Source organism: Heteronotia binoei, chromosome 4 (assembly GCF_032191835.1).
Source record: "Heteronotia binoei isolate CCM8104 ecotype False Entrance Well chromosome 4, APGP_CSIRO_Hbin_v1, whole genome shotgun sequence".
Lineage (NCBI taxonomy): Eukaryota > Metazoa > Chordata > Lepidosauria > Squamata > Gekkonidae > Heteronotia > Heteronotia binoei.
Window position 1 is genome coordinate 52,506,211 of NC_083226.1, and position 17,312 is coordinate 52,523,522.

The following is a 17,312-nucleotide window of genomic DNA, read 5'->3' on the forward strand; positions in this document are numbered from 1 at the left end:
AATTGGAATTCCACCACAAATGTATCATTTGTATGCTCATTCATGGAGATAGGTCAAGATGTGTAGCCATGTTAGTCTGTCCATAGCAGTAGAAAAGAGCAAGAGTCCAGCAGCACCTTAAAGACTAACAAAATTTGTGGCAGGGCATGAGCTTTCAAGATTTAATCACAAAAGCTCATACTCTGTCACAAATGTTGTTAGCCTTTAAGTTGCTACTGGACTCTTGCTCTTTTCTATTCCATCTATAGCTATTATGTCATTTATCCAGTTGCTTTGAGGAACATGCTAAATATTTTTAAAATGAGAATTTCAGATAAAGAAAATTACATAGGCCTCTGTTAGTATGAAATTATGTGGGAAATTTATGGAAGTCTAGATTTGGAGGGCTGGGCTGTTGTATCATTAACATTTTTCCCCTTGCAAGAGCACTGTAAAATCCTTTTCAAACCTGGAAATGTACTACTAATAATAGAAAAAGTCAAGAATTCTTATTTTATTTTATTTTTTTATTTTTAAAGATTTATATCCCACTCCTCTCCCACAATGCAGGGCTCAGGGTAGTTCAAAACATTTTTTTTAACAAAACATATAACTGAACCATAAAGTTCATCATTAAAGCAAATTAAAACAGTTAAATCTTAACCTTCTCCTGGTACCTGGTAATATTCCAGAGGGAAAACATCTGGCTCACCAATAGCTACTGAAAATAAAAGGATTAGCCAAAAGCCTACCAGAACTATTCCATTTTACATGCCCTGTAGAAGCTTGACAGGTCACCTCTGATAAGGCGTTCGACCAGGACAGGGCTACAACGGAAAAAGCCCTTGCCGTAGTGGAAGCAAGATGGAGTTCCCAAGGATCAGGCACTGTCAAGAAATTGCATGATGATGAGCACCAGCAGTGTGGGTGATTATATTGGGAGAGACAGTCCTTCAGGTATGCCAGTCCCAGACTGTTTAGGGAAGAGGTGTTGAATTCATTTATATCAGATCCAGAGGAGATGTAAACCTTATAAAGGACAGCAGCTGGTAAGTTCCGAGTTGGTGTGTCCTCACTGGGAGGGGGGTGCAGAGGAAAACCCACTTGGGTGAACTGGACTCTGGACCTAATCCAGAAAAAAATTGGCAGCCAGTGCAAGTACCTCACTACTAGGGTTGCCAGGTCCAATTCAAGAAATATCTGGGGACTTTGGGGGTGGAGCCAGGAGACATTGTGGTCAGAGCCAGGAGCAAGGGTGTGACAAGCCTAATTGAACTCCAAGGGAGTGCTGACCATCACATTTAAAGGGACAGCATACCTTTTTAAAATGCCTTCCTTCCATAGGAAATAATGAAGGATAGGGGCACTTTCTTTTGGGGCTCATAGAATTGGACCCCCTGGTCCAATCGTTTTGAAACTTGGGGGGGGTATTTTGGGGAGAGGCGCTAGATGCTCTACTGAAAATATGGTGCATCTACCTCAAAAAACAGCCCCCAGAACCCCTGATACCTGCAAATCAATTCCCCATTATTCCCTATTGGAATCGTTCTCCATACGGAATAATTGCGCAGTAGACATTTCCCTTCCCACCCCCTGCCACTTTCTGATGACCCTAAAGTGTGTGTAGGGGGGGGGGGTTTGACCTCCAAACCTGGGAATTGGCAATCCTCTCTCTCTCTCTCTCTCACACACACACACACACACACACTTACTGGGTCTGGTTCCTCCACAATGACATCTGAAAAGAACAGGGGCTACGCTGCTCCCTCTCTCTCTCTCTTGCACACACACACACTTAGTTGCTCTGAAATGAAAGCAAAACAAACCAAGGGACTGTGTTGCTGACCCTTCCCATGAAGTACTTCCTGCTCAACTTTAAAGGCACACAGACACACACATTTTGAAACTGACCTGTTTACAGGTTTCTAAACCTGCCCAAGATCTAGAGCTGCATCGTGGCTGTGGGGGCAGGGCTTCCCCCGCCGGCCAGCTGACTGGGAGATCCCTTGCTGGGACCTGGGGATTGGGAAGCCTACTCAATACTCGGGACACCAGTTTGTACAAGACAACCAAGGAATCAAGCCACACTCCTAGGCTCTTTACTGAGTCCACTGGGCTTAATGGGACTTCATCAAGAGCCAGCCTTCTACAGCCACATGACCTCCATCTTTGATGGATTCAACATCAGCCAGCTCTCCCGCTATCAACCATTGTATCCAGACACTGACTGAAGGCTGAGAGGGCTTCATCTGACTGCTTATCTAGCAAGAGAAAGAACTGGTTGTCATCAGCATATTGATGACACCCAACACCAAATCTTTGGTTGAGTTCCAATAGAGGGTGCATGTGTGTGTGTGTGTGTGTGAACAGTATTCTTCTAAATATTGAGGGAGATGGTGGGGACAAGGAGGAGAAAGAGAAAAAGAAGCTTAAGATTTCATGTCATTGGAAGAAAACCCATCAAACAATAGTGGTCCCTGCAATGAACACAGGTCTGCTTTATCAGCAGCGTGATGTTTTCTGGCAAATGTGATTTTAACAATATTTTGGAAAGGACTGGTGAGAGTTACATTCACATGAACATTAATGACTCTGATAATCCACTTTCCATATTGTAAAACAGCAATCTCTTGTCTCCTCGCATTTCTTTTTTCTTCTTTAAATATTGCAGGACACCATCTGAGCCTTCTACAACACTGTCCTGAAGTTCAATCATTTGCCTTTCCCCTAGTGTGCAGTGGTATCTAGAATGTGAAACACTTCCCCAGTCAGCCATGAAATTCCCTAATTGACTTTGGGCCAGTTATTACCTCTCAGTCTCACTTACCCTAGAAGGCTGATATGAGAATTAAATGGGGGAGGGTGGCATATACACATCCTTGGAATAAGGACACACTAAAAATATAATAAAGTAACAAATGAGCAATTGCTTAAGCCTCTTCACAAGCTACAGTGAATGCATCTATGTCCTGCCAACTTGCATTCACTTTATGAATTAAACTAGAGGCCAATACTTTGATAAATGTTGGGTTTGTATTCCATGTTCAGCTGTACATGCATTGACTGTTACATGTGAATTGTTCAATGCACCTACAAAGAACAATCCAGTGTACACTGTACACAGATTGTATGTATGTTCACTGTAACTTGTAGGTAGGGCTTCCAGCACAGGCTTAGTTGAGCTTCTGGCTTTTGTGTGCAGTTGTCAAGGGTAGATAGGGGAAAATTATAATTAAAAAGTACATACTCAGAAATTATGAAGATACTTTTGCTGATCTATATTGGAAGGTTCTATTTTACTAATTCATCCTTATCATCATTGATCTATGCCCCACTGGGGTGATTTGGGAATAACTACCAATTTGGAGTATAGCCTGTTAACTTCTTAGAAGCAGACATAATTTCAAACAAATATAAATTAATGTAAATGCTGACACTGGGAGTCAAATCAATTTAAGAAACAAGGATTGGATGTCAGCCTTTGTAACACCAACAGGCCTTGCTTAGCAGAGTCTGCACAGGGTAGACGGCATTTTTTTTTTAAGTACAGCCTTAATTAGGGAAAATAAGGACAGTGTTTATATTTACATAGTTCATCTCATCCAATTTATTTTGTCACTTTCTTTCTGACTGACATGGGCTATTTTTAATTGCATCCTGAACTAACATATTCTCTCAAATAGTTTGTCTGGATTGTCAGTTGATTCAGCTGTTAAGGTTTGGGCTTTCTCCTTCCAGTATATTTTTCCCAGTTTAGTTTGGGACATTTGCTTGCAGTTATGCATTACTTGACTGTTGGTTCTGTTGAAATCACCAAAATTTATTTCCAGATAAATAATTTGAGAATAAGTGGATTAGACAGAACTAAGTCATACTGGTGTATTATAAGAAACATCAGACATAGTTTGGATATCACAGCTTTTTTGGCATGAAGAGCTGCATTTAGAATAGCTTCTTAAAAGAGGAGCTGTTGATCCCCAGTTTTGAAACGTGTTGTACATGAACCCTGCAATGTGCCTGTTGCACTTAGTCATTGGGACAGATACTACTTCTGATTCTTTATTTATTGATCCCAGGTACCATGGCAGTTTAGCAAGTGTGGCTTCCAAAGTACAGATGAGGTGGCTGTGGAACTTCAGTGAAAGGAGACCCTTTTGGATAGGTATGTATGGACCAAAGTAGCCTCTATGTTACATTTCCCACCAAAATGTGTAGAAAAATAAGAAGAATATTAAAGTACTATCTTCTTAAAATATGTTCATATCAAAAACCCCGAGCTCATATTCCATGAAAAGCAAACTATGAGTTTCACAGGCACCTGGCAGGAATTTTCCAAGACTACCAGCTCTGCCCTTGAAGCTGTTCTATGATTCCAGCTTTTTTCCAGCCAATTCTGTTCTTCTGGACCTTTTCCCTCCCACCTAAAACAACTCATGGCTCAGCTTCATATTGGATCTTGTGATGAGTTCTTAAGTAGATGGAATCAGGGCACTGGCCAAGAGTCAATGCTGTTGCCATTTGCCACAATTCCCAGGTACAAGTACTAAAAACCGTTTGATAACTGGGCTGTTAATTATAAAAGAGGCTTTAGGTTTTCGAAGTGAAGCCTCCCCAGATGCACAGAATATATTTATCTAATATAATTATCACTCAAAAACAATACAGGTTTAAAGAATCAAGGTAGAAAGAAACAGGTAAGAATATTTAGGAGAACAGTTATTTAGACTAACCACTTTGTCAAATGTTTGATGGCTACCAACGTGTATGATTTTATTTATTGTAGGCTTGAATGATCAAAAAAATCCAGGTCATTTAGAATGGAATGATGGAGAAAGTGTCGGTTTTACCAACTGGAGAAAAGGTCCACCTCATCTTTCAAAAAGAAGAAGGAACTGCATTTTAGTACAGCAGCAGGGGAAATGGCAAAGAAAGGAGTGCAGGAAGGGCAAAGGACACAACTATATGTGCTCCAGGAAACTGTAATGAAAGCTGACATTCAAACAAATATGTGACCTTTCTTCTGCATAGTAATTTTTAAACATATTTATTTGAGAGTGCCAGAACAGCTCAAAATGAGGGACAGGTCATCAATGTGTAGTAGATTTATACAAAAATCTGTTAGTCTTTAAGGTGCCACAAGAATCCTCTTTTTGTTCCATAAAAGATGGAAGAAAATAGACTTTGTGCTACTCTTCTTTCTTTTGTCCTGTTTTTGCAGTGTATTGAGTTTAAAGTCCTTGAGAGGAACTGTTAGGGGGGCATGGACATGATACCTTCCTGAACAGCGCATTGTACTCCTGCAATGTGATGATGGTTAGAGTCTTAATATTAACATGGTGTATATAAAAATACACAGAGCTGGTCTCAGACATTTCTAAGCCTGAAATGGAAAATAAAAATGACACCTCCCCCTACATCTTTGCAGTAGCTTAGAGTACTGGAGAAGGAAAGCAGGAAAATGGTGCCTTCTTTTGAAACTGCCACCTACAGTAATGATTGGAAATTAAATGTATGAATGTTCTTTTTGTGTCAAACCAAATATGGATAGTGCTCAGATGGTAAGTCTGAGCATCATTATATGTCTGTCCAGTTTACCAACTTCAGTAGATTTCAGCCTTAAAAGAATCCTAGCATAATTATTCAAATATACTGTTTGTCACCCTTATGCCTGTCAATAAACCCAAAGTCTTGTTTGTAAAATACATTTCTGGCTCAGGGATTCTTTATATGGAGTACCTTTTTCTCCCTCTCTATAATTTTCTTTCCCCTGGTAAAACTAGGCATATATAAAAATTTTACAATGGCCCAGGGAAATCTGATTCTTGAAACTTACATTTTACATTTTTCTTCTCACAATGCCAATGTCAACAGTATGGGACAAGGAATTTAGCCAATGGGAATTGAATGACAAAGTTCCATGATAGACTTCTGGATATTGGACAGATACTTGGCTTATAAAGATGAAAAAGTCATACAACCATATAAAGATGACCCAGATTATCACAGGGTTAGCTTTCTGATGTTCATAAGTATCATCCTTCCACACAGTAATACAATACAACCCTCTGAGTGTTGTAAAATGAGTAGTAAATTTGTCATTTGTATAGACTCATTGTGGAACCTAGGAAAAGGATGAATATGCTGATCTTTTACACAATAGGATAGCAATTCCTGATGAAAAGGGAGGGTGCTGGGGTGGAAAATGAGGAAAACATTGTAAAAAACACATCATCAAGTGTTTAATAGCCACTGGTCTGTAACTCCAAAAGACTGCCAGTAGTCCATTAGAAAAAGAATGTGATTTCTCAGAAGAAAACTCATTTTTCACATTGGCATTGATTAATATATGATGGGGATTATACAAATAAATCAAGCTCTTATGAATTATATATACATTTTCCTTTTAGGGGCATTTGAAGTGAGAGGGTTTTTATATATTATTTGTTTATCAAAGTGAGGTTTTGTTTTATTTAAATATTAAAAACCTGATGTTAATCAACATTTTTACTTCAAATTCCATTCTATATGCACTGTATCCATTGTAATGCCTAAATATGTACTGTTAATAAAATAATATTACAAATAATAAAAATATTGTGGATGTAATGTTGTTGCCCTTTAATAGTCCATGTCAATGTTTCTTTGAGATGTTGTATTTCTTTGTCTAATATCAGTAGATAACAGTGGCTGCTTCTCTGCTGGAAAGTGAAGTAGAGGTATGGAGGGTTTTGGTAGTGATAGAGTAGGAAAGAGATTTTGAGTTGTAGTGGATAGTTTAATGAAAATACCAACTCAGTGAATAGCAATAGTGAAAAAGCCAAATTCTGTGCTAGGGATTATTAGAAGAATAACTGAAAATAAAATGGCTATACTTGTATATATGTATGGCATGGCTACATGTGGAATACTGTTTTGCAGTTCTGGTTACCATATCTCAGAAAATATATTCCAGAGCTGCGAAAGGTGCAGAAGAGAGCAACCAAAATTATTAAGGATTTAGGGCACCCTTTCTATAAAGGAAGACAAAACAGCCTGATGTGTTTCAGTTTAGAGAAAAGATGACTGGAAGGTCATAATAGATGCTTAAGAAGTTATTTAGGGGGTGAAGAAAGTGAACAGAGACTTGTTTCTCCCTCTTGAACACGAGGGCATCTGCACAAAGAAGCAACAGTGCAGCTTCCCTGATCTATGTGGTCTGTGTCTGCTGCCCGTATGCCTACTCCCAGGGCTTGTTTTTGTTGAAAAAGCCCAACAAGAACTAATTTGAATATCAGGCCACACCACCTGATGTCATCATCATTTCATACAGGGCTTTTTTGTAGAAAACGCCCAGCAGGAACTTATTTGCATATTAGGTCACAGCCCCTGCCACCAAGCCAGCCCCTGACACTGCGTTCCTGTGGGTTCCTGCTTAAAAAAAAAAAAGCCTTGCCTACTCATAATCACAGTCCCATAAACTCCTTAGAGTAAATTGCTGCTGAGCTAGGTTCCCCCAGCTTTTTTTGGAGCAGGAATGCACAGGAACGCAGTTCCGGCTGGCTTGGTGTCACTGGATGTGGCCTTGTAGGCAAATGAGTTCCTGCTTGGCTTTTTCTACAAAAAAGCCCTGTGTGAAACAATTGTGCCATCGGGGATGTGGCCTAATATGCAAATGATTTCCTGCTGCCCTTTTTCTAGAGAAAAAGTCCTGATTCCCCTCAAATACTCACTGTGCTGAATCCTAGAAATCACAAATGCCTCTTGCTTTCGGCACTCAATCTTCCCTGCCTACCTCTTTCCAACCTTTTTTGCCCCCACAAAGTATTGCTGAGTGTAAGGGTATCCCCATGGATAAAAAAATGTGGCACAGAGGCTGCAGCAAGATGGAGTAAAAAGCCTAATACGTTATATCTTACCACTATGTTCAGGCTAGGGTTGCCTGAAAGGTGTTCACTTAGAAACAAGTCAGCTATGTTGGCCTAATACTTAAGAAAATTGCTAAGAGGATCATTGCAGCTTGAAGAAGCTTACGCGAAACAAGGGTTCAGTACGACCTTGTCCATGGAAGTTTGGATTATTGGCTGCATCTTTTGACAGACATTAATCTTCTGGAGTACTACACCAGGATTCCATGGAATGTATTGAAAATTTTTACCACAGAATGAAAAGAGGACTCTTGGTGTCAATGCTTCCTTTTTGCACTAAGGACTGAATGTTAAGGTTGGTGTAATTTATGATAATGGAATTTATATATGAATGAGTTAATTTAGGTTGACTTTGTATAATTTAATACTAGAAGCTGGTTCTCACAGTGGGCTATGTGCCTTTGAATGTTTGTCCTTTTGCCGTGTTACTCTTTTTGTGTTGTATAATCCCCAGGTAGGAGCAGGGGATCCCCCGGTTTGGAAGCCCTCCCCCTGCTTCATCAGAAAGTGGGGGGGGGGGAGGGAAATGTCTGCTGAGCACTCTATTATTCTCTATGGAGACCAATTCCCATAGGGTATAATAGAGAATTGATTCACAATTGGAATTTACTGGGCTCTGGGGGAGCTGCTTTTAGAGACAGAGCCACCTAATTTTCAGCGTAGCATCTAGTGCCTCTTCCCAAAATACCCTGCAAGTTTCAAAAAGATTGGACCAGGGGGTCCACTTCTATGAGCTCAACAAAAGGTGCCCCTATCCATTATTTCCAATGGAGGGAAAGCATTTAAAAGATGTGCTGCCCCTATAAATGCGATGGCCAGAACTCTCTTTGGATTTCAATTATGCTTGTCACACCCTTGCTCCTGGCTCCACCCCAATGTCTCCTGACTCTACCCCCAAAGTCCCCAGATATTTCTTGAATTGGACTTGGCAACCCTAGTTCAGGTTTGTGCAGTCCTCCATACTAAAAAGTTTTTCTCCAGTGAAAGATGCTTTTTATCTACTGGAAAGAGCCTTCCTCCAAAGGAAGGCAACTCTGGCTTGTGGAAAGTCAGCTGAGCAGAGTGGTAGAACATAAGAGAAGCCATGTTGGATCAGGCCAATGGCCCATTCAGCTCAACACTCTGTGTTACACAGTGGCCAAAAAAATTATATATATATACACACACACATATATACACACTGTGGCTAATAGCCACTGATGGACCTCTGCTCCATATTTTTATCTAACCCCCTCTTGAAGCTGGCTATGCTTGTAGCTGCCGCCACCTCCTTAGGCAGTGAATTCCGCATGTTAATCACCCTTTTTGTGAAGAAGTACTTCCTTTTATCCGTTTTAACCTGACTGCTCAGCAATTTCATCGAATGCCGAGTTCTTGTATTGTGAGAAAGGTAGGATGCAACTCAGTATTTAAAAAAAAAAAGAGATTTGAGCCTGAAAGCCTGACACACAGGGGGTTGATAATAGTGTATGACTAGGATTGCCAGCCTCTCGTTATTATAATTTATCTCCAGATGACAATGATCAATTCTCCTGAAGAAAATAGCTGCTTTGGAGGGTAGACTCTATGGCATTCTACTCAGCTGAGGTCTCTCCCTCCCTAAACCCCACCCTCTCCAGGCCATGCCACCTAAATCTCCAGGTATTTCCCAACTCTGAGTTGGCAATCCTTACATTTATACTCATGTAATCCCCAATTACTAGAAGGATCTGCAAACATGTTAATTGTTTTACTGTTTCTCAATGTGAGAATTAAAGGCTGCAGTCACACACACTAAATAATGCACTTTTCATTCAATTTCAATGTACTTTCCAACTGGATTTTACTGTGTGAACTGGCAAAATCCAGTTGGAAAGTGCATTGAAAGTGTATTATTTAGTGAATGTGATCACAGTCAAAGAGTGTGACTTAAGTACTTTCTGGCACCTCAGAAGCTGAAATTTGGCATATTAAGATGGTCTGAAAGGAATTCACTGTAAATGTCTTCTTAGAAACAGGAAGTAAGAAGAAACTTCTAGACTGCATAAGTTGTTGATATTTCACATTGCCAAAGACACACTGATTAACAGAGGTGTCCTCAGAGGCTTCCTTTTCGTTAAACGGTCTCTAATCCACAAAAGTTTATCAAACAAATAGATTTGTTTAATGTTTCCCAGGATTTCCTTTTTGTTTGAGCTGTAGCAGACGAATACAGCTACCCTTTTAGAAAATTTTACTAGTTTATTTTACATTCCAAGGGCTTTTTGGACAATCAGTCTGAAAGGTCACAATTCTTTAATGAAAGAAAAATCAACAGATTTTACTGGTCTGAGATAATATACTTTAAATTCAATCTAAAAATGTAATGTTATTACTGATAACATGATGGACACCAAATTCTGAACATAATTCTGAATCAAGATTATCTTTTCAGTAAATCTGCCTTTTGATTCATTTAATTGCATTCCTGTGTAAACAGCTGTTTGTGTATTCATGAGGCCATTTGCTGTTCCCAGGGATTCTGTTTGTGTTTCTATTTTGCTCCTTCCCCTTCATGTGTCTCCTAACCAGAACCCTGTTTACTCACACCAATCCACAGCCTTATTCTGTTGAAAGAATGCTTTTGGACAGCCCCAACACTGAGCAGCATACAGAAACCAGGTTGCAATCTGTCACAGTGGGTGCATGTGCAGGAGTGAGGGGAAGCTTTTTTAAAATTTAGTCATTTCTGTATGTTGCATCTATTCTTAAAATATGTCATTTTTCATGTATAAGCTTTTTTTCTCTGTATCACACAACTGAAGACAAAGTCCATGAAAGCGTATGCAATTTTAAAAAGTGGGATTCTTCACTGTTTCTGTTAGAGTAGCAGCATTGCTATTTAAATACATGTCCTTCTCCTACGTTGCTGTCTGCCTCCACCTCCCATCTTGGCTCTTTCATTTCTGTCAAATCTTAAATGTAAAGACAGGGACCTTTCTTGTCGTACATTGTGAAAGGCCAGGCACATTGACAGAGGGGATATAAATACAAAACAATATTGTGGTATGTACCTTACTGTTTGTATAGACTCTAAACAGCTATATATGTTGCAATCTCAGCTCAGTCAACACCTGTTTGAAAAAGATTTCCCTGACAAACTGCTTACACTCTTTGCCTACTCTTGTTAAAACTATCCCTTCTCCCTTTTTGCTGGGCTGACCTTCCAGCTTTGCTTCGTAATCTACCTGCAGCTGGGGAATGAAGAATGACAGACTGTATTGTAGCATGGAACAGATTTGTTGAAGGATAAGCTCTCTCAAGCTAGGGCTAACTTCATTGAGCCACCACATCCTCTGAGACAGTAGGAGCTAGTCCACGAAAAATTATACTTGGAGTAAACTGCTTGCCTTTAAGGAGCCACAAGACACCTTTCTGGTTTTGTTGCAATAGACTAACACAGCTGCCCGACTTGAGAATGTATCAGAACACTAATACACATTTAGAAAATTTCCACAGCTCCTAGACAGCCTCTAAACAATTTATCCAATCACTGGGTATCACCCCAGCCTGTGAAAACAGATCCCACTTCAGATAATGCACTCTGAATACACATTCTTCATGAGCTGAAGAAGTCTGAGATACTCAAGATATTCTAACCATAATCACAACCTACAGTTAATAAGCATCACCTACTGGTCCTCTGTTTTGTTCCTCCCTCTTCACTTTCCTCTAAAAGTACCAGTCAGACTCTAAAACCTTGGACTTCATATAAATACAGGAGCTTGCCCTCAACCTATTTTTGAAGCTACAAGACATTGAGGGGGAAAAGAGTACCTCACCCAAAAGGCCAACATTATGTTTTTGCTACTGATTCAGACACTGCTAATTTCATGCCTTGGAAGAGGGGAGCGAACAGAAGAGCTACAGAAGAAAAGGAGAGAAATAATTGCACACCTTTCAAGTCAAGATTTGCTAATGGAAGAAGTAACAGATAACGAGGGTGCTCTGGAACTTCGTTTGTTTGGGGCAAGCCCATCAGCAGAACTAGTGAGCAAAAAGCAAGATGAAACCCAAAGGCCCAGCTATGTTTTCCTGTTTACAGATGCAACTCAAGATGTTGGAAGCTGGACCCCCCCACATGAGTCTCCCCATTCACAGGGCACAAAAAGCCCATCTTCTAACTCACCCAGCAAAAGGGAAGCAGAATCAACCTTCAGGAAAGATGCCAAAAGGTTCTGGGACCTTTTTATGTTGAAAACCAAGTCAAGGTCAGAAGAAGTTGTCCTTCCCATCAAGACCAATGAGATGTATGAGGAGACTTGCAGCACTCTGCCATTTTCTCAGGTAAAGGAAATGTAAACCTCAGAGCATATCACTTGTCAAACCTTCTTTTAAAAATCAGGAGTGTTTGTGAAGTACTGCTGCTATTCATAAGCTTACATGGCACTTCTAATTTGCAAAATGTTTCTCCCTAACAGCAACTCTGTGTGTTAATTTACTACTTTCCCAATTTTACTTATTGGAAATTAAAGTCAGAACATGTTGTTGCTGATAGCTTCCTTAACAATACATGCTAGAGATTAAAATGTTATTTGGGGGTGTTGCAAGTCACGGAGCCAGACAGCCTTTGAACATTCAAAATACCTTTTATATTTGTGCTGCTGAGGTCACAAACACTTGAGGACATGTAAATACTTAAAATGGATAATGCCCCTTTCCCATAGGTGAAAGTTGCTTTAAGCATATCAGGGGTAAAAGTTTCATTACAAATCTCTGCTCAAGAATCTGGATTAAACAACCCAAAGTGAGAACACAATTTAAGTTTTATGCATGTTTAGAGTCTCCTACATTGAGATAACAATATTAACATGTGCCTAGCTATCAAACTTGCTTAACATAAGAGCCACACAGAATGAATATCAGATGTTTGAGAACCAGAAGGCATGGATGTCAAATGTTTGAGAGCCGCAAGACAAAAAGGCAGGCAGGCAAGGGAGGAGGGAGGGAGAGGTTGAAAGAAAGCAACTTTAAATGCATTCTCCAAGCTGACAGCTGGCTTGGCTTAGAGAAGTGATTTAAAGAGAGAGATGCCTTCTCTAAGCTGATCAATGGGGCAATAAGGGCTCTAGAGCCACACAATATGTTTGAAAGAGCCACAGTTTGGCCACAGTAGATTAGTATCTTTAATGGGACATATGGCTTTGCTCACTGTGCTGGATTCCTCGTCTGATGACGTGTGCTTAAGAGCACACGAAAGCTTACATTCTAAATAAAATTTGGTTGGTCATCTAAATAAAAATTGGTTGGTCTTAACGGTGCAACTTGGTTCCTACTTTGTTCTACTGTTCTTCTGTTTTCAAAGGCAGAGCACTTATTGCTCCTTTTTCCCAGTAGCCTTTGGTGCACCTTGAGAACTTTTGCACTAGCATTGCATAATCTAATTCAATCTACAAAGCTTCACTCTATTTTAAGAATTACCATAGGGTCTACAGGCTTGGGCCCCAATGTCATGCTCCAACTTTTTCTTCTCTGCCCATTCACCTCTTTTATTTTGATTAACCTGAAAAATTGCCCACCACTTAGCAACATTTTAGTTGATCCTGAAAATGAATTACCTATTGTTATGTGCATGTGTTTGGTCTCTAACAAAATGTCTTAAAATGTCTTACTGAGTGCTTTAACGGAACTATTCTTTCTTGTAGAGCATTGTATATGAGAATTGTGAGACGGTGGTGGTGCAAAACAACTTATGCTTTGGGAAATGCAGTTCCTTCCATGTTCCTGGTCCTGAAGATCGCCTTTATAGCTTCTGTTCCCACTGCTTGCCCACCAAGTTTTCCCTGAGACGTTTGAAGATGAACTGTACCAGGGCTGCTCCTCTGTTCAAGGTAGTTATGATTGTAGAAGAGTGCAAGTGTGAGGTTCAGAAGATTAAAGACCCTGATATAGGATTTCTACACTCAGATGTGCATGCAAATGTATATGAACACAACTGATCTTTTTGAAGATATCTTTATCCTTAACACTGACAAGCAGAGACAAGATAGCCATTACACATTCCATCCTGTTCTGTTTTCATAAAGTCTGATGCTTGATGTGTTTGTCTCAAACAAAATGGACAGTGTCTGAATTAGCTATTGCTGAATGTGCTCTTCTACACCCAGAAAGTTGAGTGGGTCTTAATTGCTACACTTTACTTCATGTATCTCAGATATGGTCCTTGGACTAAAAAAAAGTTGGGCATTCTGACGCCAACTATTTTTGCTTGTTCATTGGTAAACATATCCTGTGCTTTATACCTTCATTCATAGCTAATTTAACTGGATGTATGAACCATTATCCAGTTTGCCTGTCTAACCCTTGGACATTTCTGTTTACAAATGAGCAGCTGATCACTCACTTTTTGTGATATGGTGCTACCCAAATATTCAGTCTTAAAAAGAAATATTACTGAATAATGGAGAAAATCAGAACTGTGACCTGTTGATGGCAGAACAACCTTAATAATAATTTTAAAAATAAAATTACCATGACTTTGTCACATTGAAGGCAGTGGGAGAAACATACAATTTAGCTGTTTTTATTAATCTCCCTTTAAATAGGATTTAATTTTAATGTGGCTTAATCATGCTTTATCATTGCAATCCTGTACTCATATGTACACATTAATCCATTTTGTTCTACTGGACTCTTCCAATCACATTTTCTTAAATCCTGATGTATGCAGCTAGAGCTACTCTCTGGTAAATCTGGGGCTCACAGTTGATGGATTGGCTTCCAATGACCTAAAGTAGCATCCTCCCCTGTGCAACTTGTTTTTGTGGACATCTCATGATTACAAGGGCATCATATGAAACCTGTAGTGAGAGAGAGAATTAGCAGAAGTCACCACCAAGGAGGTCCAAGGCAATATCTCTTTTATGATAAAATTCTTGAAAGCATTTTCATTTACTAAATTGCATATTATTTTAACTATTTAAAAAGAAGGAAGATAGTCATTCCTTCCAAACAGACACCCTCTTATTGTCACCACCTACACTCAAGAAAAAAATTGTCAAGTTATTTCTTCTTTATATTTTAAGATCCCTGAGAAAAGCAACTTCAGGCCAATTTTCTAACCTTCTACCCGGGGAGAAATCATCCAGATCAAAGGCAATCCTCTATACGCATGGCTGGTTGGATCGGGCCCTATGTGTGAATTTTCTCCATTTAGAAGGGAGGTGTAAAGAGAAAACAACAGCTGTAGTAATTGTTAATTAGATTAGTGCCTTAGCTTTTGGGGGTGAGTGTTTAATTAACCCAGCAATGATCAGCTGCATGTAATTAACACTGTATTCTGTTATATCAAGGATGTGTTAATTGGATCTGATTTTCAGAGTCAACTTCCACATTCAGAGCATGTGACCAGGTGCTAACAGAATATTGCTCCAAAAACGAATGGGGAAAAAAAAATAGACCAAGAGGATATGGGTCCTATGCATGCCCCAGAGACTTGAATGCTGTGACACTGGAAATGCAAAAGAGGGAGGGGCTGTTTCTAAAAAGTTCTCTATTTATTTTGATTTGTAATAATCTTTTATTTTAATTTACAAGGTTTCTCAAGATGTCCCTAGTGGGGAGGGATTAACAAGTCTTTAATTATTGCTACACTGTATCTTATGTAAAGACTAAAATTTGAGTTAAGTGGCACCTTTAAGACAGTTTTATTCAAGGTATACCCTTCTTAATTATGGATTCTGAGAGTAATTAATTGAGACCCTTTTGTTACATTTACACATCAGTCTCCAATTTTTTTTATATTTGCTTCACTATGTTTTCCCCTGGAATTAAATCCAAACAAATCCATGGCCATGTAGACTAAGCTTGTTATTCCTGTTTGGTTCTTGCATCCGTTAAACATCTTAATTATGTTGTATGCTAATTTGTTGCTCACCTTCTACCTATATGTATGAACTGGTAATTTCCATTTCAATGTATCTGAGGAAGTGAGAATACACATGAAAGCTCATACCTTGAATAAAACTTTGTTGATTTTAAAGGTGCCACCAAACTGGAATTTTGTTCTGTTGCAATGGCTATCCACTTGAATCTATCTTTATGTAAAGGCTGTTGTCTTTAAAGCTATTTTAACTGCTGTTAATGGTCAACTCTTGGAATGTATTTTTTTCCTTTCACATGCAAAATCAGATTAATCATAACAAAAACTTGACCAGATTCACAGAGATGCCAGTAAAATTATCTTTACAATACAGTGTGTCAGATTCCCATGGACACTGGTGGAAAGCAGCTGAAATAACAGCTCTGAAAGTCTACAGCACTTTTCTGTAAGCACAACCCATTTTGAATGACATTCAGCATCTGGATTTTCAAACAACTGGTGCTGAAAAAACCCTAGTTCATGCCAGTTTAATTGTAGTAGTGTGCTAATAATATGACATCATCTGTCAGCAAGATTAACAAACTTTCTGAACAAATGGAAGCTTCATGTCCAGTGAATTTGTCAGGCTCTCAGTCACATCAAGGAACTGATTAAAATATGCTCACTTGTCCACAATCTAGACAATTTGAGTAGGTGTTTTAATGCATATAGGAGCTTTAATGCATGAAGAATATGGCTTTTGTGACTGATCATTTAACTAGCTTACTTCTGTATTTCTTCAGATCTGTATGGTTGCATGTATGTCACTTGGTTACAACTATGAATTTACACAGTGGTATTAATTTAGTACGTTAGTATTTCCCAACTGGTGGGTACATTGCTGACCAGAAAGTGGGCCACAAGATCTCGACATGTTATTGATTTATGCCCACTCAAGAAGGACACCATACTTTATGCCCACTCAAGTAGGATACCATTTATGCCCACTAAAGTAGGCCCACTCAAGTAGGACACATAAATTTAGACCTGTGGGTCACTGTACCAAAGTGGTTGGGAACCATGTTAGTGCTCAAACTAAACTGGAAAAACCAGGTGCATAGATGCCCACTGGACCACATAGAAGGTTATTTCCTTGCTTTATTTATAGTCCACTTTTCTCACTGAGGTTCAAGGTGGATTACAAAACTGAAAAACTTGCATGTCACCAGGGCCAGCCCTAGATTGTCTGGCACCCAAGGCAAGGGTAACTTTTGGTCTCCCCCCCTCCCAGCGCACTGATAATGTCACAGTCACATGGGGGCAGAAAGATGGTTTAAGAAATGCAGTGAGTAAGTAAATAAAAATAAATAGATAAGTCTCATTGTTCTGATTTTCAGATGAACATGTGAACTGTCCTCATTGAAAAGAGTCTGAGGCAATACGAAATTTTATCAATGTATTTGATTTGAAATGACTATTTCACGTACACAAGGTATTGCTTAGTCTCAAAAAGGTTTTGGAAACTCTTCCTCCTTCAGAAAATCACCACCCCTTTACCATCATTCCCAAAATATAGCAATCTAAGTAGCCATAGGTGCCTGGGAAGATAA

At 39.3% G+C, this 17,312-nt stretch overlaps 2 protein-coding genes across 2 annotated transcripts in view; both read left to right on the top strand.

Moving 5' to 3' along the window:
* Nucleotides 1-5,052, top strand: part of FREM1 (FRAS1 related extracellular matrix 1) — a 116,116-nt gene extending 111,064 nt beyond the window's left edge. Inside the window, exons 36-37 of the mRNA XM_060237270.1 lie at nucleotides 4,056-4,141; nucleotides 4,763-5,052. Of these exons, the coding sequence (XP_060093253.1) occupies nucleotides 4,056-4,141; nucleotides 4,763-4,962 (286 nt within the window). The 3' untranslated portion in view covers nucleotides 4,963-5,052. The remainder of the gene's footprint in view (nucleotides 1-4,055; nucleotides 4,142-4,762) is intronic.
* Nucleotides 5,053-11,659: 6,607 nt separating this feature from the next.
* CER1 (cerberus 1, DAN family BMP antagonist) lies at nucleotides 11,660-13,899 on the top strand. Its single transcript, XM_060236400.1, has 2 exons — nucleotides 11,660-12,188; nucleotides 13,547-13,899. Exons 1-2 carry the CDS (start codon nucleotides 11,700-11,702, stop codon nucleotides 13,838-13,840), a joined length of 783 nt encoding a protein of 260 aa, XP_060092383.1. The 5' UTR covers nucleotides 11,660-11,699; the 3' UTR covers nucleotides 13,841-13,899.
* The last annotated feature ends 3,413 nt before the right edge of the window (nucleotides 13,900-17,312 follow it).

Coding starts and splice junctions, on each gene's coding strand:
- CER1 (XM_060236400.1), top strand. CDS start 11,700: ATGTTTTTGCTACTGATTCAGACACTGCTAATTTCATGCCTTGGAAGA. Junction 12,189..13,546: donor GCACTCTGCCATTTTCTCAG/GTAAAGGAAATG, acceptor TCTTTCTTGTAG/AGCATTGTATATGAGAATTG.